Genomic DNA, 20,273 nt, shown 5'->3' on the forward strand with positions numbered 1-20,273 from the left:
AGAAACACTTCATAAAATCACTGTTAAGTACACTTTAAAATTCAAATAAACTTTTATTATCATGTTTTCATTAACAATTATATTAAGAAATTAAATTGATAAAAAATTTACAAATTTATTAATAAATATTCATCAATATTTTGTATAAAGGGTTATTTGATTAAAAGTGCTAGTGAAAACACAAATTTTGAAATTTAACTCTTTCTACTCTTTTTTTTTTTTTGTCTCATTTTGACAAGAACACCCTTACTATTTTCTTGTAAAAATATCATTTTCTTTGAAAACCTACATGTAAATACTTGAAATGGTAAAGAATATTTATGTCAAAAATTAATTACTTTTTAAGTAAAAACATGAAAAATGTTAAATCCACAATTTATGGATTATTTCATTCTTTTTAACCAAATATTTCTTGTATAAACAACAAATACAAATATATTGGCTTGGGAGATCCCCACCTTAATGACTTAATTCTAGTGCGATGGTTTAACAAGTTCAATTCATTGAGATGATCAAACTATAACATGCAGAGTAAGCCATATATGCTATGACTTGTGAGTACCATGTTGGAGTAACATGGCAACAATCACTACAACATATGGTAAAACAAAAGATATCGAATTGTTAAATATGTTGACAACCTATAGAAATGCTTATTGCACCAACCAAGTCGAAAATTAGAAAATGTGAAGGAAAGAAAATAAATTTGTTTTTCATAAACATTGCTAAGTTTCACCAATTTCACAATTTCAAGCATCGGATTGATTATGCAAAACTATGTTAGAGACAAATATTCAAACACTTTGGGTGTTGTTTGTTTTTTTATTTTTTTGCTAAAAGCAATTTACTTTTAGATTTCATATCGTTATTTATTTATTTAAATTTTTTTTGTTAACATATTACTTATTTTTTAAACTTATTGACTGAATAAAAAAATAAAAAATATAGTTTTTTTCTTAATATTAAAAATAATTTATTAGTTTTTTTTTTTACTTTTTAACATTTAATAAAAATAAAATATTAAAAAAACAAACAACTTAATATTTAACACTATTAAACATTATTTAATTTTAAATTATATTTAGAATTAAGTAAAAAAAACAAATACATCCATACTCTAACAATTATTAAGTTGCTTCAATCCAAATTCAAGAAGGTAAAAATTCTTCATTATGATTGTCTTTGCCCCAAAATTGGAATGCCTTCACATCATTGCTGCATTACAACAAAGGTAGTCAGAAAGGCTACCAAAGGATATAAAGCTTGCATGGATTAGAGCTTATTAAGAAGGAACAAATGAGAGTGCTCCACTCTGAAAAGGAACTGAAAAAGCAAGTGATAGCTCTTCGTCTTCATGAAAAATTTTCATTTGGATGGTCGATAAAAGAGATCCCAACCATGTCTATTTCGAGATCTGCTTGCATAAGAAAATTTTTTTGTTGACAAAATTAAAATTAAGATCAGACACAAAACAAAAGTAGATGAAGAGAAGAAAAGAGAGATACCTAACAAGAGAGAGATCAGGGATTTTGGGGATGAGGTTGCAAATTAGCTTGGACAAACCTTGGTGGGTGAGAGAGCATACATGGCAGACCTAGTTGGTAGAAGAAAGGGTATTATTAGAGCCTAAAAACAGATCAGCCCATGGTGCATAAAACATTAGATACCATGAAATGATAGCATATCATATGTTCTGGATTATTAAAGGATGGGTTCCTGCTTTACATTTACTTTCAAACCAATGTATTGTATCACACTTTTCCATTCTCTAATTATAATGCTTACAAAATTAGCAAATTTATCACAACTTTCTGCTGCAGTCCTCAATTAGATCAACCAAGGTTTCATGGAACAAAGCTGAATGTGATTGCAAAACACAATCATCCCTTGCAGTGTTCAACTTATATCAGGCCTCCCTCTCAGCAACCCAGGCTTCCACACAAGACATGCCCCATATATAGCGAAGCTGTCTGAATGGCTAGCTACTCAAATTCGCTCATTTTCATCCCATTATAATTACATAAAGACCCGAGTTTTTCGCTTGTCTGAAATAGAAACCATATACCTAGAGAAAAATCATGTTTGATAATCCAGGAAATTTTCCTCTTTTTCTCCCTTTAGCTTCATCAATCTGAGAAAGGACAATGTTTCATGGCCAACTCAATTGTTCTGTATATCGCATGACTCAAAACCCACATATTACCTATTTGCTGGTGGTGTCCAGGCCAATTTGCTGAGATCAAAGTGGATGTTTAAATACATCACTCTGCAAATGGGGTTGAAGCACAAGAGGATCTCCATTTGAAAGTTTGCAATCCAGCTGGGTTGAGAATTCAAGGATTAAAACATCGTAGTACCATATATACTACTACCACCTTCAGTTGATGCGTTACCTGTCGGCCTCTCCCTTTGGTGCTCACTGGTGCTTGTGGCATTGGGTGATGCCCCACTAGTTCCACCAACCTCAAATTTACAGAGGGGGCATAGTGCATTGATCTTCAGCCATTTATCCACACACTCCACATGGAAAAAATGGCAGCAAGGTAGCTCCCGCAGCTCTTCATTGTCAGCATATTTTGCCAAGCAGATACAACAAACCTGCATAAGATCGAATTGAGAAGAAAAAGAGCATTACTCGCAAAACCAGTCAGTGAGTGTCCAAAGACAAACACAAAGTAAAGGCACAATAACTAAAAGGAAACATGCAAATCCAAAGAAGAGGGAAAGAAATATTTCTAGAAAAACCCTAATTTATAGTTGTGATTGGTTGAGCTCGTGTTGCTTCAACCACCTTCCCTCCACAAATTTATGAGGTATTCTAGGTAGCCTTGTACAGAATGGGGCACGCTTCAAAAACCTACGTGAACTTGGGAACTTATCACATCCAAAAAGGTCACTTTACAATTTTTTCCAATACCCACCCACAGCTATATATCAGAGAAGAACATATTATACTACTGCTCCATTAGAAAACTAAAAATCAGCCATATTTTTTCAACTCACATTGCTTATTGACTTCTTCCAATTTTTCGAGTGTAAGCCCACTTTGGGCACCTGGCATTTTTCAAAAACCCTGCTTGGTTTATTAAAGTTTCCAGAATCAACCATCTGAGGTTTAACACTTCTCTACTTTTCCCCTATTTTTGACTGAATTTTCAAATTTATGACTAAATAGTTTTACCAAATTTAAACCCAATTCAGTTACAGTTCCAATTTTAAGATTGAAATCAGCCCCCACAAAACTTTATATTTAACTTACAGCGTCTTCACCAGATATGGCACGCTCTTTTTCAGTTCCTGCAGCCAAGACTCCACCTTCACCTGCTCCTGAGTTGACTTCCTGATCATCAACATCTCCATTTTTCTTTAACTTAAATTTGTATGTTGGTAGGGCATCAATAGATTCTGGAGCAGCTCCTCTCGTTTGAGAAAGGTCCTCTCGAAAGCCCAGAATTGAAATTATACAAGGCAAGCAGCAACAGATTGTTGCACATAGTATGAATGGCATAGCATAGCCAATACAGCTAAAGGTGAGGAACACTATGCATAACCTGCAGGAAGGGCAAGAGACACTTGAGTGGCTCAAAAGGGGTGGAATTCTAATAGAAATGGACTATATACATAACTACAACTATTACCTGTACAATTTGGGAGCATCAGAGGGAGAAGAGTGACCTCCAAATATCCACACATTGCCCACAACAAACCACACTGCAAAGAAGCAGTCCAAGGCCATCTTAAAATGGTCCACCATTCCACTGAACCTGGGTATCAGAAATCAGCTACATCATTAACCGATACAATATATAAATTATTGAATGGATACAAAAAAGGGTTAAAAGTTTAAAATAATTAACTATCAGACATCTAAGCCAAAACAAGGTCTGCAATACAGGCCTTGTGATTTCCTCAGATACTAAATTTGGCACAGGTTCAGTCGCATGAATATCTAGTAAAGGTACATACATGAGTTTGAATCCCAGTATCTTCAGCAGAAAGAAGCATACATGAGTTTGAATCCCTGTATCTTCAGCAGAAAGAAGCATACATCTATTCAAACCACAATACCTTCCACAGTTTTTATCGTCAACCTATTTCTTCTTCTCTCTAATTAGCTAAAATTCTTTTAACAACTAACCACCACAAACACCACAAAGTTTTCCAGCTTTTCCCCTCAAAGTGAACTTAATTTTGAAAGTTATGCTCAGTGCATTTCATTCTAAAGACATTGCATTATTTCATATAAGAGGCAAGCATCTGAAATGTGTGATTCATCTTTGGTGGGAGTTCAGTGGATAATCTGAAGAAAGATTCCCTGTATGCTTCTTGTTACATTCCAAGGATTTAGAAGGGCTCAAAATTAGTTGACATTCTGCATGCCGCAGCATCATGTGGGTGATTTAGATGAAGGGGAACACTAAGATTTTCAAGGATAGACACAGATCTTTGTTAAAGCTGAGCAATCAGATTCACTTTTCGATGCCTTTGGGCATCCAGGACGCAGGAGTTCACAGACATTCTTCCTAGTTTGATTTCACTAAACAGGGGGATGTTTTTTCTCCTTTTAAGGGCACAGGTTTATTCTAGGTTCTTAGCTTCTTATTTTTAGATGGGTTGTATTAAGGGTTAAGTTTTAGTGGAATTGTTGTGAATGATTTCTCATCTCCCTATTCATTGAGATTTCCTTTTTGTAACAAGGATTATTTTTTCCTTTTTGTGCTAAAGAAATTTGACCTTATCCATTTTTAATGCAATGTAAATTGCTACTTATTCCTACAAAGCAATCAAATATAAAATACATCCTTGTATAAAATATCACTATAGTTCCAAGCATGACAACCACTGGACAACAAGGAGGGATCTGCATTTTTGAATCGCCAAAATGGGATGCAACTCAAATGCATGCAAAGCGATTCACTTGGTATAAAATATTTCAGCTAAAATCAAGTGGAGCTCTTCAGAATGGCTCTGAGCTGCTTTGGCGCAACCCATATATGAAATGAAAGGGCGTTTTCTACTGTTAAGAGCAGGTAACCCATTTCAGTCTTTTGCAAATCTTTTGGGGGCCTTGAGAAAACATTTAAAAGGCATTAATAATCCATGGTTTCCATCCCGCTTAAAGGGGAAACAAATTTCATCATAAATTTGTTTCTAAAGCTACTTCTTATAAATCTTATAGGGGAAACTTTTGGAAGCATTTGAATGTAAAATTTGGAGTACATTAGATTAACATCTTCGAAACAACTCAGCAGCTCTTAAGAAACTCATCATAAAACTTATGAGAAATGAATTTACTGAAAACTCTTTCTATCAAAGCACCTCCATGAATTTAAATATAAATGTAAATATTCAAGGAAATGCCAAAACGGGTTGCCAAAGCTACACAGCTGTTTCTATGGTGTTTCTTAACAAGCTGCATTAAATGCCTGGCAGTAGCCAAAACAGCTTTGGCAGTAGCCAAAACGTCTTTGGCAATAGCCCTTCTTTCATCCAATTATAGTCCATTTCAAAACATATCTTCTTGCAGATAGTTATGAAATATAAGAGAAAAATCTTAACTTACACTCTACAAGTTTATATCTAACTACAAACAAGTAACACCCAACCATAATTCTTAATATAATATAGTCTATATGTTCAAAAGCAAAACAAAAAATAAAGGAGCCTAAACACAATTTACATATACAATGAATTACAGTTTATTGGCATTTTAGTCCGTTGACACATAGGAGAGAAAAATTTCGATGCACTAGAATGTTATCTTAATTAAATATTAATATATCTCAATCCATGATATACTCATATATTCTAATTATGTTAAATTAGTTTTATCAAATCTACTTTTGATTGATTTAACTATTTCTACTATGACCTTCACAAAGTACAACGATATCCTTATTTTTTCATTAGTAAAAACTAAGGCAGCTGTGTCATGTTAAAAAGTCATTAAAATGAAAATGAAAATATGTCATACATGATTCTATGTCTTTTCAGTACATGGATTCTTTTCAGGGCTGGCCTCAGGTGAGTAATTAAGAATGGATTAATCTTTTCCTTGTTACCTAGCATAAACTAGATAAACACCGAGGGAAAGATAATTTGACCAATTAAGATTAGATTACGTTAACAACTGAATGAAAGGATATAAAAACCTAAAAAGTACAAATTGAGGCATGGACCAGAAATCCAACACTATATAAACAAAGCAAACATACCTCATACGAAAGATTCCTACAAATCTACTGCGTCTTGTGGCTGCTCCGGCGGTTTCTGAGGCTTGATTGACCGAGATAGCTGTATAAGAAGTAGGTTCAGAAGAAGGGTTGTTTTGAGAAGAGACCTGACGTGATTGACTAGACTCTTGCTCATTACTCTGGTTTCGGGTACGATAGCGCCAGTAAAGAATAGGAAGTGTTGCAAAACAACCAGATGCATAACCCACAACCCATGCAAACAATGGGGCTCGTGGATTTTCATGTCTTGACAATGACAGAACAACAATGGATGCTATGATCTGACTCACAGTTACAACTAACTCAACAGAAATCCATAGCCCAGAATTCAACGGGCTCCTCCTCCTCCGACTATAACCATCACTTCTCCTCATGAATGATGAGTTCCTGGAGTTTAATCTGTTTGATGAAGTTTGATTAGTAGGAGTTTGAGTGCTACTTGATGGTCTCTCTTCATGCTGTGGTGGGTTCATTACAGGATGGTGATCATCATGAGATGAGCTCGATGAAGCATCATCATTCCTTGTTATGTCAATGATGTGTTCACGGTCACCATGGTTTTCTGTCCTCTCCATTAGCAAGGGGTATTTGTAGGTTTGGCTTCCACTATGTGGTTCCAGTGATGGAATGGCCATCTAAGTCCGCCAACAAAATGAGCAGAAGAGAAAGCATAGATTAAAATGCTGAGATTTCCAACTTGCTGCCTTTTTCCCAAGTTCTTGTTCTCGCTAAAGATCTCAGAGTTTTGTCTTATGTGATTAATAAGTCATGCCAGACACCTACAAACACTTGGAACCATTAATATTAAGGATTCGATTCGCATTCTGTTTTGAAAAGAAACTGGCACAGAATCATAATCAAACGGCATTTCCTTCACTCTCAAGAAAGCAGAATTTCAAAATATACGCGTAAGGGCCCACGGTATTGCATTATTTAGAGAGTGATATCACTATCAACACAGATGGACAACTACAGAACATAAATGGCTTTCATAAAAATTGTTAGGCTATTTTGTGAGATCAAGATTGCATTCAAGAAGAAGATGAAAAGAAGAAATATTAATATCTAAATTTCCATGGAAAGGTAAAAGTATCATTGAACTAAACAAGTTTCTCACAAAGAAGAAAGCATTAACTGAAGAATTTCACCAAACACATTATGGAATTGATCAAACACACTACATTTTCAGCTGAATCTTAATCATCAGAAAAAAAAAAAAAAAAATCAACACACAATACCACCACGGCTCAGAGACCCACCAATCGAACCAGCAAGAGAAACCCCCAAGTGCTCTAAATGAAAAATGGAACTCAATCTTAGAAGCAAAAACCATTAACAAAAGAATTTCAAATATTAAATCCACAAAATAGATTAAACCAATTGCAAATACTAATCATCTCAAAAAGTTACAATTTTAACAAAATTGAGCTCACTAACAAACCAACTGATTGACCCAAGGACTTCAACCCTGTACAAAACGATGAACCCAGGAAAGATTCATGAAATTAAGCCAGCAAACGCCAAAATTGACAGAGAAAACAAAAACCCTAATCAAGAAAATTGCAACACACATTGAAAATTCATAAAGATGAAAGGTGTACCAGATTCAACTGAGTAATAGCCGTTAAAGGGACACTTGGGAGAAAGAAGAGAAGCGTTCACAAAGCTCACCCTCTCTTCATTTCCCTCATTTTCGTTTCAGATTCCATTTTCTCAATAAAATATAGCGTCACCTCACAGAAACACGTTCCTGTGAAAGATCAAACGTTAACATCAAACATGACAGGACAGTACAGTGATTTTGGGCCGTTGGATTTAGAAATTAACATTAACAAAAATACTTTTTTACATATTTATATATAAATTAATTATTTATTTTCTGCAATTTAGGAAAAGATAATTCCAAATAAATTATAATTAATATCTTTAAAATTAGAAAAATTAAATATTTTTAATAAAATGATTAATAAAAATATAAAAAAAGAAAATAAAAAATATTAAAGGCAAATGTACATTGTGATTTCTTTCCCTTTATGACATAAAATTTCCTAGGAGAATGTTACACCTATGAATAAATTGTTTTTATTTTTTATATATTTAAAATTAAAATTGATTAAAAGAAAATAAATGATACTAAAATATATGAAATTTATTATCTTAATTATGTCCAATGTTTTTGGTACATGGGTCTAATTAATGGTGTCCCTACCATTACAAAAAGTGAGAGACACCCTTTACCTTTCATTAACTTATGCGAATTTTTCTTTTACAAAAAATAAAGGAAGTTATGTGTATATAAAGTGGTAAGAATTGTCCATATGCCCTGTCCTTTGGTGATAAAAGAAGTGAAATCATTACTTTTTTTAGGATTATATTAGCTTAGTCACCATCTTATAAAAAAACTTTAGATGTAACATAATTCAAAGATACTCAAAGTAAATGTGAAGTTAAGGTAAACACGTAGGATTATGCGAGTTTTTTGAGCTATTTGTTGTGTCTAGTGAAGTTTCAACGCAAATATGAAACTGACTACATGTAAAAATACACGAGAATTTTAATATGATAACCGTTGTTATATTTATAAAAAATATTATAAAAGATAAAAAAATAAATACAACTATTGGGTTTTAAAACATTCTAACCCATCATTTCATTTGATGGTGTTTGAAATTCTTTTCCATATTTGTATCCAATACATTCTTTCTTGTATCTCTAACTATCATGTAAGATCTTTATAAATCCATCTCCATTTCATAATCTTTTTCTTTTATAAAGAATATTCTATATAATATTCTTTATAAAAAAGAAATGTCTACCAATTAAAAAATTGAGACACTTTCAATACTATTGATTTATCAATACGTAGATATCTTATCATCCCGTAATTTGCAAACTTTGTGATTTAGTCCCTAATTGAAAAATTATTGAACTTATATGACATCAAGAAAGTTAAAACTTAAAAGTATGGAATCCTTCAAAACTTGGTGATGGGTCGGGCTTCAATTTGGGATTTCTCATGTATGAATTGGGAAAATGATAAAGTGCTTTTAAAAATTATGTTGTCTAGTTTGACTATAGTATAAATTCAATACCTTTAAAAACATCTCCAATCAAGCGGTGCCACATATGCAACATGGGTCTCATTATTTTGTATGTGGGTCCTATTACTTTGTACCTCATATGATTTTACTATTTTGTACATTGATCTCATTATTTTATACTTCCTTCGTGGCCGTGCATAGACTTACAACTCAAGTATTCTTCGTACCACATGATATCAGACTGCTTAGTAGCCTCTGTGGCTAGACCAACCAGCTGAGAGAGGAGAGGTTGTTTGTGTTTATTACTTCACAACTTGGATGAACATACTGAGGCTCCTCATGATCCAATTACCCCAAGCTCATTCTGCCAGTTCAGTACGAGAATTCAAACTCAAGCCACAGTACTTCCATGTCCACCGCCATCTTCATCCAATGCGCTACCCGTCCTCCTCTCACTTGGATTCTGGCTGGAGCCTGCGGCAAAGGTCGAAGCCCCATGAGTCCTAGCTATCTCAGATTGGCAGAGAGGACACCGTGCATTGATCTTTAGCCACTCATCCACACACTCCTTGTGGAAGAAATGGCCGCATGGCAGCTCTCGCAGCTCATCATTGTCAACATATTTTTCCAAGCAAATACAACAAACCTGCACCCAATGAAAGTATGGTGAGAAAAAACCAGGAACTTTTCCCAGAAAATCAAACTATAATTGAAATCTTAATCTGCTTGAAACTACCTGTTCCCAAAGCAAAACTAGAACAACAAACACTAAATAAAGAAAAGCATTTAGTGGAAAACCAAGATTCAACTATTATCTTTTCAGTTCATCATATGGCTCATATTTCACAACTAGTATCACATCTTCCACTGAACTTACTGCATCTTCTTCAGATATGGCACGCTCCTGCTCGGTTCCTGCAGCCAAGACTCCAACTGCATCTGTTCCATTTTTCTTTAACTTAAACCTGTAGGTTGGCAGTGTATTGAAGGAGTTTGCTCTGGTTGGCGGTGCTTTAAAGATGAAGAGATCGGCAGTGGCCGTTACAGTCAGGTTTCTAGGGGCCATTAATGCTGAAGAAATCATGCGAGGCAATAAGAAACATCCTATGGCTGGGATGGCATACATAATACATGCAGTCTTGAGTAAAAGTTGGCATAACCTGCAAGTAGACAAAAAAACAGTTGAGTGAAGAATGCGTTGAAGACTTGAATTCCAAATGCAAATAGAATAATAGAGATCATTAAGAGTTACATGTCCAATTTTTCTGCATCAGAGGAAACTCTAGCAGCCCATATATTGCCCAAAACAAACCAAAAAGCAAAGAAGCAGCCCAATACCATCTTCAAGACTTCCACCACCACATAGAGCCTGCAACTAGGAAACCAGCTTCTCTGAATTAACTTAACATTGTGACTTAAAAGCTAAAAATACCTTTAAAGTATGAAGTTAAAATAATTAACTTATTATTATTATTATTATTATTTTATCTCAAATCCTTTTTATCTCATTTACACACATAAATAAAAATATATTTTAGAATTATAATCCATATCCATACATATTTTTCATAATAAATATTTTATGATTGTGTTATATATATACAATACTTTAAATATGAATGTTTTATAAATAAATAAATTATTTAAAATTAATAAAAATAAATATGAGTTAAAATTAATTAAATATCAATTAAAATCAATAAGATAAATATATTAATTTAATGATTTAAAAATAAATAAATTAACTTTACTAAATAACCTTAATAATTAGTATCAAAGTAGGCAATCCGCCTAAAATTCAAACCTCAACCAAAAAACGTAATGGGTGTTTGGTAAATCAACTCAAAAACTTAATATGATTTAATAATTTAATTTAAGTAATTAACTAAATTAAATATATTTGGTAAAATAACTTAATATTACAACTTAAAATTATTTTTAACTTTAAGCATTAAGTCAAAACAATTAACTTATTTTTAATCTTAAATCCTTTTTGCTTCATTAGCCCACACTAGTGAAAATATACATCCATGACTTTTTTTTTTTTTTAATTATAATAAATTTATGGTTATCTTATGTATATACAATATTTTAAATATAAATGTTTTATAAATAAATTTACTGCTTAAATTTAATAAAAATAAATATAAGTTAAAATCAATGACGAAAAATATTAGTTAAAATTAAAAAGGGTAAATATGTCAATTTGATGATTTAAAATAAATTTTAAGTTAGTTTTACCAAACAACCTTAATACTTAAGAATATTTTAATTTAAAATCAACTTAAGTCATTAAGTAAAAAGTATTAAGTTTTACCAAATATTCTTATCTCAATTTTAAATTTTAAGTTTATATTGATAATGTTTCTCTAATTCAAATATATAATCTTCCATAATCTGTAACAATAAAATATATTCATATGCTAACTTTACAATCATCAATTGTTTTTTTTTTTTTTTCCTTCTTGGATTGATTTAACAAGTTTATGATATAACTTCACAAAGTAAAGAGATGTCCTTAATGATAGACAAGAAATGAATACACACCTGTTCATCATGGCTCCTTCGATCCGGTAACTGAGGTAAATAAGAGGAAGCAGTGCAAGACAACCGGAAGTATAACCCACCAGCCATACAACCCGTCTGTTTTCTGGATTTTCATGTATTTTGGACCACCACAAAATAACAATGGATACCATAATCTGACACACACACACAAGTAACTGAAAAATAATCCATACCCTGTGAATTTTTGAAGTAGTAGAAGAAGCTTGAGTGGTGGGAATTGATGGTATAATCTCGGGATTTTGGGTAATCTCAATGATGTGATGACGATCATTCTGGTTTTCCATTTGCAGAGATTTTGGCTGGTATGGAGCTTCCAATGAAGAGAAAGCAAGAATGGGGTGCCAGTCTGATATCATTAGAATAGTTTTGATTAATTGCTTTGGAGACCTAGTTTTAATTGAAAAATGGTTTATAATCTTTGGAATATCAGTCACTGATTGAAAAATTATTGACTTAGTAAAATAAACAAACAAGCTAAATAAAAAATGAGTATAATTCACCCCACTACTTTAAGGACCAATGCACTATATATACTCCCCCTCTTCTGAAATTTTGACAAAACAAACTTCAACTAACATTTGTATCTTCTAAAGCTTTATGTTGTTGGACTGTGAAATCTAAATCAGTTTTGTTGTGTTTTGTTTAGGATTCTTAGGGTCAAGTTGCTTGATTAGCTATCGGGGTTGAAGGGGACAACACTCTTTGGAGAAATTATTTTTTTATGAGATAAAATGATGAATTTGCTTTTATTATATATTTAACCCTTTTATATTTTAGGGTTTTATTTTTTGAGAGAGCGTGACCGCAATTAAGAGGTGTTTTAGAGAGTTTCATTGTCGTTGTAACTCTTCATATTCCTTTTAATTAGTAAATTGTTGAGTGTAGGTGTAGTCCGTAGATCGATGTTGGGATTATATTGATCATCAAATCACGTTAAAAATATCATGTTCTTTTTATTTCCTGTTCGTGTGTGTCCATAATTTGGTGAACACATGCCGATCAATGGTAATCATATTATCGTTTAGGTGATGAAGGCTTAGGTTTTCAGTACTTTTAGAACTAAGTCCGGAGTTCAATTTATATCAGGCATTGCTCCAAGCAAATTAACAGTTCCATACAGCATGCCTCATATGGCGCAAAGCAAGCTATATGAGTAGGCACTGGATTCATTCTGTCAAAGGATTATACTTATACTGGGAGAAGTTTTAATTTTATGGAGCAGAAACCGACATACATTAAGAAAGGAATATTTTTATGGATTATTGATATCCTTGTAAGGCCAATGTTCTGCCCGCTGCTCATTAGATAATGCTAGACCGATTAGGAAAGCCCTAATTTATAATAGTCCATTGGATTGTCATCATCAATCCTCAATCCATGACTTTTTTCAAAGGTTAAGAAAATCACTTTCAAGAGTTTAGAGGTTTGTTTGGATTATCGCTTGAGTTTTAAAAATTATTATTCTTTTTAATTTTATAGCAATAAATTACCCTGAAATAGTTGTTTTCATTTTTTGTTTTTCAAAAACATTTTGTTTTCGTTTTTTGGTTATCAAATCTATTTTGATTTTTTATTTTATTTTATTATGGAGAAGATAAAATTGTTTTAAAAAATAGTTGCCAAAACAAGGTAGTCATCCAAGAAGAAATTTCTCATCATGCAGTCTTTGATTTCATCACTTTCAACAAGGAAAGTTAAAAACCTAATGGATTCTCTATACCCTTGAAACTCCAAGCTTCTGTAGATTACATAGTATAAAATGAATCTCACTTATTGGCCACTTAGTTGTACCAACTTGCTGAGAATAGAGTGGCTGTTTATGTACATAACTACACAAATGGGATGGGCAGGCTGAAGGCAGCTCAAGCTTGCTCTGCCAGTTGAGTTGAGGATTCAAAGGCATTAAGGCACCGTATCCGTCCTGTATATCCCCTAACTTTGGTTGTGAGTGGAGTGGGTGGCAACTCATCATGTTGCAGCCCCACCAGCCTCTACATGCTCAGATTGACAGAGAGGGCAGCGTGCTTTGATCTTCAGCCATTTATCCACACACTCCACATGGAAGAAATGGCTGCAGCATGGTAGCTCACGCAGCTCTTCATTGTCTGCATAATTTCCCAAGCAAATGCAACAAACCTGCACAAAATGGAAGAGTGAAAGAAGAAGAAGACTACTTAGAAAACCATTTGGTAAGGGAAATCTTCCCTCTCTGCCACGAAGAGATTAAATGAATAAAGAAACTTATTTATTATTGAAATCACCACATCTTCTCCAGATAAGCTGGCGCTCTTCTTTTTGGTTCCTGCGGCCAAGAGCACTCCACCTCCATTTTCCTTTGATTTAAACTTGTAGGTAGGCAGTACATTAGGAGGGGAATCTGGGGTACTGGTTCCTCTATGTTTTTCCCTTAGTTTGAGCAGTAGTAATGACAAAATCAACCAAGAGAAAAACAGACAGTATGATGCTATTGCAATGCCTGGCATTGCATATATTGTACAGCCACTGAGAAGCAACGCTTTGAATAAACTGCAAGCAGGGCCAAGTAACAGTTGAGTGACTCCAACCATTACAACTACTCCAATAGAAATGGAATAATGCAGAAGAAATACCCTTCCAATATGGGTGCATCATGGATAGAAGAAGAAACTCCAAAAAAACATACAGAACCAAAAACGAACCACACTACAAAGAAGCAGCTCATGGTTAACCAGAAGACTTCCATCACTTTACTCTGACTGTGGAGTGCAGAAAACAAAAGTAGAAACAAGAATATGAAGCATTACTGAATATATATCAATAATTACTTATTTTATTAAATGATATCTGGTCCTACCATTTTTAAAATGTGAAAATTTATCTATTTTTATTATATTTTGCCCCTCCTCACCAAAATTCCTGGCTCGGCCACTGGATGGAAGTGTATTCCTTCCTTTTATGCAACATCCAAATTCCTCTAACCAACTTATTAAGGTTGATCTCATGTTGCTTGACTTTCCCCACTAGATCAAGACATTCAAATAAACCCTACACATAGGCTGAAGTAGGATAATCCCTTTGAGGCTTTCACGGTTCTTAGACATCCAGAGCATTACCCTAAGTATGGCCAGCACTAAGTATGGAGGTTTCTGAAAAAGGGTTTAGAGAAGATAAAAAATAAAAAATTATCTCTTGTTTTCTTAAACAAGTGTCAACGAGGAGAAATCATAAACAAACACATACCGCCGATTCCAGGTTTCTGCATTGCGAAGACGGTAGTAAAGAAAAGGAAGCATTACAGCACAGGCAAAAGCATAGCCCACAACCCATGCGAAGATTTTGTTGGCTGGATGCTCAAGAGCTTTGGACACCGACAAACCCACCACGGATGCTACAATCTGGATCACATTTGCATAGATCATAATAGAAAGAAAAAACTTAGGAAGGGATGTTCGCTCAATTGATATGGTTGAAGAAGTTTGATCAGTAGGAACTCCTGGTATATCAATTCTCCGCTCACCATTATTTTGGCTTGCCATTTGCATTGTGTTTTTGGTTGGTTTGAGTTAAATTTCTACTGACCGAAGGATTTCCGAACAAAGGATAGATGACGAGAGATCCAATAATGAATCAAGGATTTAATTAATTGAATATGATTCGAAATCTTTGGGATATCAGCCACTGATTGGACTGTAGTTCCCTCGTCTGATTCCATGCTGAGAATCAATTTGGAGATTCACTGGAAATTACCAGGAATAAACTTTTTTGGGTTTGAATTCGAATTTCTACTTGGATGATTTCCTCCCTATAGCAACATCAAGACATGTACATACCAAAACAAGTTACCGTAGACAAAACTGAGAACTCATTCATGATGTTAGTAAGTATTTGGACATTTTTAGGAGTTCCATACAACATGCCTCATATGGCACAAAGCTAGCTAGCTATATAAGTAGGCACTGGATCCATGCTATGTCAAAGAATTGTACTTACACGGGAGAAGTTTTAATTTTATGGGTTAGAGGAAAATAAATATATTCAGATGACATTACTAATCAAAGAAAATTTTCTTTATTAATTAGAGTTTTTATCTTTTCTGAAGAAGAAAGATGTTAAAACTTCATGGATTATTGATATCCTTGTAAGTCAAATATTCTCCCTACTGCCCATTAGATAATGCTAGATTGCTTAGGAAAGCCCCAGTTTATAATACTACATTGGGATTGTCAACATCAATCCATCAAGATGTGGTGGAGTCTTCAACCATCTTCCTCACACTCCATACTTCAGAGGTCTTCTTGTGCTTGAACTTGGGAAAGTGCCATATCTAATGGTCACTTTGCAAGAATTTCCAATATCAAACACCAGCTGGTAAGTGTTGGACAAGAAGATCTTACACCTACTAATTCACTACTGCTATGGAAAAAATGACTAAGGTTATGTTTGATTCTGGAAAGTATTAAGGAAATAAAAAAATGTTAAAAAATGATTTTCTCATGTTTAGTTTTACCTTAATAGATGATGTCTTCCAAAAATAACTTTGTCATTATGTATATGTTTTATTATCAAAGCACCTATTTTATATTTAAATAATAAAAATACATATATTTATAATAGAAGTATTATTAATAAAAGTACATTGACTTAAAAATGGGAATACTTAAACAAGGAAGCTTTTAAGATGACAATAAGTACTAGTGTACTACAACCTTAGAAGAATTGTTCTAAGCTTTTGGAACTTCGAAATTTAGTTATCCAAGAAAAAAAATTCCTCATCACTCTTTGATTTCATTATTCTTAACAAGGAAAATGTTAAAAACTTAAGCTATATATGCTTGATTTTCGAGAAGTATTAAAGAAAGAAAAAGGTGTTAAGGAGAATGACCCTCTCATGTTTGGTTGTATAAAGAAAAATATCATAGAAAATCAAATATAATTAAAATTAATTAAAAAGTTAATGTATTTTCAAATTATTAAATTTTATATTGAAAAGATATAACAATTGAAATGAGTTTGAAATAGTGAATAAAAATAATATATTAATTTTAAGGTTTTTTATTTTTATTTTTCATCGCTTTTTCTTTTATTTTACTTTTCTTCTCTATTTATTTTCTCTTGCATTTTCCCTCAAATATTTGGGAGTGAAACATTACCTAATGGATTCTTTATAGTACCCTTGAAACGGTTGTATATGTGGAAACTTTGATACAAATGTATTAATGAAAGAACCCAAAGAGAAAACCAAACCACGCACAAAGGTTCATGAAATTTTAAGGTGGGTTCGATCGATCATGCTTACATCCAAGAATAAGAGAGAAAATTCCACTATATGATAGAAAATATTACAAATGATAGAAACATATACAACTATTTGGTCCCAAAACATGCATCCCACTTTTCCCTATTGTTTGTATCTCTACCCTAAACCACAAGCTCTTTTACTTCATCAGGTGTCTCTCACTCTTCCTTATAATTATACCCGGGTGAACTCTTTTGCTCCGTTGGATGTCGACTTTGACTCATTTTCACATCTCTATTCATCATATATAGTCATCACAAAATCATATTCACAACTTTTTCTCCTCATGACTTTGAATATTTATGGAGAGTTTATAAGGTATATAACTATATTCTCATATTAACTTTGAAAATATTCTATATAATATCTCTTCTACAAAAAGAAATATATTTTAATTAAGAATTTGAGACACTATACCCAACAATCTCCACCTTAAATCTATCTCTTCATAATCTATAGTTTTATTATATGCCACAATATTCTTGTTTCTTGTATCACATTCCGGTGAAAGAATAATTGACTTCACCTTCATAAAAAATTCCATTTTGCAATCATCTTTTGTATTTTGTTTTTCTTTACTCTTCTAAACATCTTGTACCAAGAGCTCTTTTAGACATCTTTAACCAAGGTTCTTCCTGACGTCTTCAACCAAGGCTCTCATATCATTTGTTGTGCATGTGGAAGCATCATTAGCTCTTTTGCTCTACCTCACATTTAACCCTTAGAAAACACTCTTACTCCATTCGATATCTCTTGCTTTTCTTTGCATCTTTATCCATCACATACCTATAATCCTCACAAACCCACTAGAAAGAATTTAACTACAATTACATGTTAATTTAGGAAATATTATATATAATATTCCTTCTAGAAAAAGAAATATATTACCATGCCCAAGAAGCTCCAAGATTCTCCAGATTATATGGTATAAATGAATATTACTTATTGCCCACTTGGTTGGGCCGACTGCTGAGAATATATAGAGTGGCAGTTTATGTACATTACTACACAAATGGGATGGGCAGGTTGAAGGCAACTCAAGCCGAAGTAGTTCAAGCTTTGCTATGCCAGTTGAGTTGAGAATTCAAAGGCATTAAGACACTGAATCCGTCCTCCTCTAACTTGGATTGTCACTGGAGTGGGTGGCATCTGTTACACCCTCAGCAGCCACGCCAAGCTGAGATTGACAGAGAGGACAGCGTGCTTTGATCTTCAGCCATTTATCCAGACACCCCACATGGAAGAAATGGCTGCAGCATGGTACCTCCCGCACCTCATCATTGTCTGCAAATTTTCTCAAGCAAATGCAACAAACCTGCAGAAAATGTAAGACTACTTAGAAAACCAATTGGTATCGGAAATCTTCCCTCTTTGCAACAAAAAGATTAAATAAATAAAGAAAAACTTATTATTATTGAAATCACCACTTCTTCTCCAGATAAGGTGCGCTCCTTTTCTGTTCCTGCGGCCAAGACTATTCCACCCTCGTCACCTGATCTTCCTCCACTTTCCTTTGATTTAAACTTGCAGGTAGGCAGTGCACCAAGGGAATCTGGGGTACTGGCTCCTCTAGATTTTTCCTTCGCAGATTCCAGTATTACCCAAATCAAACAAGGCAAACACACACAGAATGCTACAATTAATGCAATGGCTGGCAATGCACTCAGTAGACAGCCAACAAAAAGCAACACAACGAGTAACCTGCAAGGAGGGCCAACTAATAGCTGAGTGACTCCAAACATTACAACTACTCCAATAGAAATGGAATAATGCAGAAGAAATTTATACGTTTCCAATCTGGGTGCACCATGGTTAGAAGAAGAACCCCCAGCAAAGAATGCAATACCCAAACCGTACCACACTAGAAAGAAGAAGCTCATGGTTATCCAGAAGCCTGTCATCACTTTACGTTGACTGCAAAGCGCAGAAAACAAAAACAGAAACAGGAATATGATGCATCACTGAATATACATAATATATAAAACATATTTAGTAACTTATTTACAGAAACTCTTCCTGACCCAGCTCCTTTGTGATCATCCTCTATGTTCTCAGCCCTCCTTCGGTCCAAAGGGGTTGATCCCATGTTGTCTGACTTCGTCCATGAAATCAAGGGATTCAAATTAACTCTACACATAGGCCGAGATAGGATAACCCCTTTAATATCGAAGGCACCCACAGTTCTTGGACATCCAGATGGAGCATTCGGGCATCTACTGATCTACTCTTATGATAGTATGGCACAAGAAAACATATGTACATATATGGCCAGTAATAAATCTGTTGACCAATGATAAACAAATACATACCGCAGATTCAAGGTGCTTGTGATGTGACATCGGAAGTAAAGAAGAGGAAATATTACAATTACAGCACAGCCAGAAGCATAGCCCACAACCCATGAAATCAGTTCGTAGTCTGGATGCTCATAAACTATGGACACCCACAAACCCACGAGGGATGCTACAACCTGGATCACGCTTAGAACGAACAGAATATGAATAAATGTTAAACCAGGATCAGATGGGTCACCACTTGATGAGCTCGAAGAAGTTTGATTAGTAGGAATTGGTGGTATGTCTTCAATATCAATTCTCTGCTCACCATAATTCTGGGTTGCCATTTGCAAAGTGTTTTTGGTTGGTTTGAGTTTAAATTCTACTGAAGGATTTGAGAACAAAGATAGATGATGTGAGATCCAGGAATGATCGATCCAAGGAATAATTTCATATGGGATCTTTGGAATATCAGCCGCTCATTGGAATATTAATTTCTTGGCTTTCTAGAATAAAACAAGCAAAGCTAAAAGCAGGGTTTGCACGGTCTTAGCTCTCTAGAACCCAATTTCTTTAAATTTCTTTTAAATTCAAAGAAAAAAAATAAGGGTGACTTTTTAGAATTTCCTTATTTATTTACTACTTGAATGAGAATAATTTAAAAACTTATTAATTTTCAACCTTTTCATTATCAATATAATTGAGGAATAAATCTTTAAAATAATAGAAGAAAAATATTATGGGATTTTAAAATTATTTTCTTTCTTTTTTTTCTTTTTCTTTGTATTTCCTTTAAAAAATTTAATGGACTTTCAATTGTCATCGGTCTTATAGCCATATCAACAAAGTTCAAGTTTCATGTCATTGTCACTATATATTA

General features: G+C 33.7%; 4 protein-coding genes across 4 annotated transcripts; all 4 read right to left on the minus strand.

The window, feature by feature from the left end:
- Positions 1 to 1,664: 1,664 nt before the first annotated feature.
- Positions 1,665 to 7,967, minus strand: LOC100261663 (E3 ubiquitin-protein ligase At1g63170). The gene is made up of 6 exons (XM_010656408.3): positions 7,835 to 7,967; positions 6,216 to 7,012; positions 3,639 to 3,764; positions 3,260 to 3,551; positions 2,394 to 2,598; positions 1,665 to 2,320 (listed from the first exon to the last, which is right to left on the minus strand). Exons 2-6 carry the CDS (start codon positions 6,866 to 6,868, stop codon positions 2,262 to 2,264), a joined length of 1,335 nt encoding a protein of 444 aa, XP_010654710.1. The 5' UTR covers positions 6,869 to 7,012; positions 7,835 to 7,967; the 3' UTR covers positions 1,665 to 2,261.
- A 1,698-nt stretch (positions 7,968 to 9,665) lies between these two features.
- Positions 9,666 to 10,340, minus strand: LOC109123133 (E3 ubiquitin-protein ligase At4g11680-like). The gene is made up of 2 exons (XM_019222065.1): positions 10,152 to 10,340; positions 9,666 to 9,920 (listed from the first exon to the last, which is right to left on the minus strand). The coding sequence occupies exons 1-2, from the start codon at positions 10,338 to 10,340 to the stop codon at positions 9,666 to 9,668; spliced, it is 444 nt and encodes a 147-aa protein (XP_019077610.1).
- Positions 10,341 to 13,810: 3,470 nt separating this feature from the next.
- LOC132254358 (probable E3 ubiquitin-protein ligase ATL44) lies at positions 13,811 to 14,409 on the minus strand. Its single transcript, XM_059739837.1, has 2 exons — positions 14,104 to 14,409; positions 13,811 to 13,978 (listed from the first exon to the last, which is right to left on the minus strand). The coding sequence occupies exons 1-2, from the start codon at positions 14,407 to 14,409 to the stop codon at positions 13,811 to 13,813; spliced, it is 474 nt and encodes a 157-aa protein (XP_059595820.1).
- A 3,825-nt stretch (positions 14,410 to 18,234) lies between these two features.
- Positions 18,235 to 19,740, minus strand: LOC132254359 (E3 ubiquitin-protein ligase At1g63170-like). The gene is made up of 4 exons (XM_059739838.1): positions 19,427 to 19,740; positions 18,906 to 19,031; positions 18,542 to 18,818; positions 18,235 to 18,432 (listed from the first exon to the last, which is right to left on the minus strand). Exons 1-4 carry the CDS (start codon positions 19,738 to 19,740, stop codon positions 18,235 to 18,237), a joined length of 915 nt encoding a protein of 304 aa, XP_059595821.1.
- Positions 19,741 to 20,273: the final 533 nt, after the last annotated feature.

This window comes from Vitis vinifera, chromosome 9 (assembly GCF_030704535.1).
Source record: "Vitis vinifera cultivar Pinot Noir 40024 chromosome 9, ASM3070453v1".
In the NCBI taxonomy this organism is placed as follows: Eukaryota; Viridiplantae; Streptophyta; class Magnoliopsida; order Vitales; family Vitaceae; genus Vitis; species Vitis vinifera.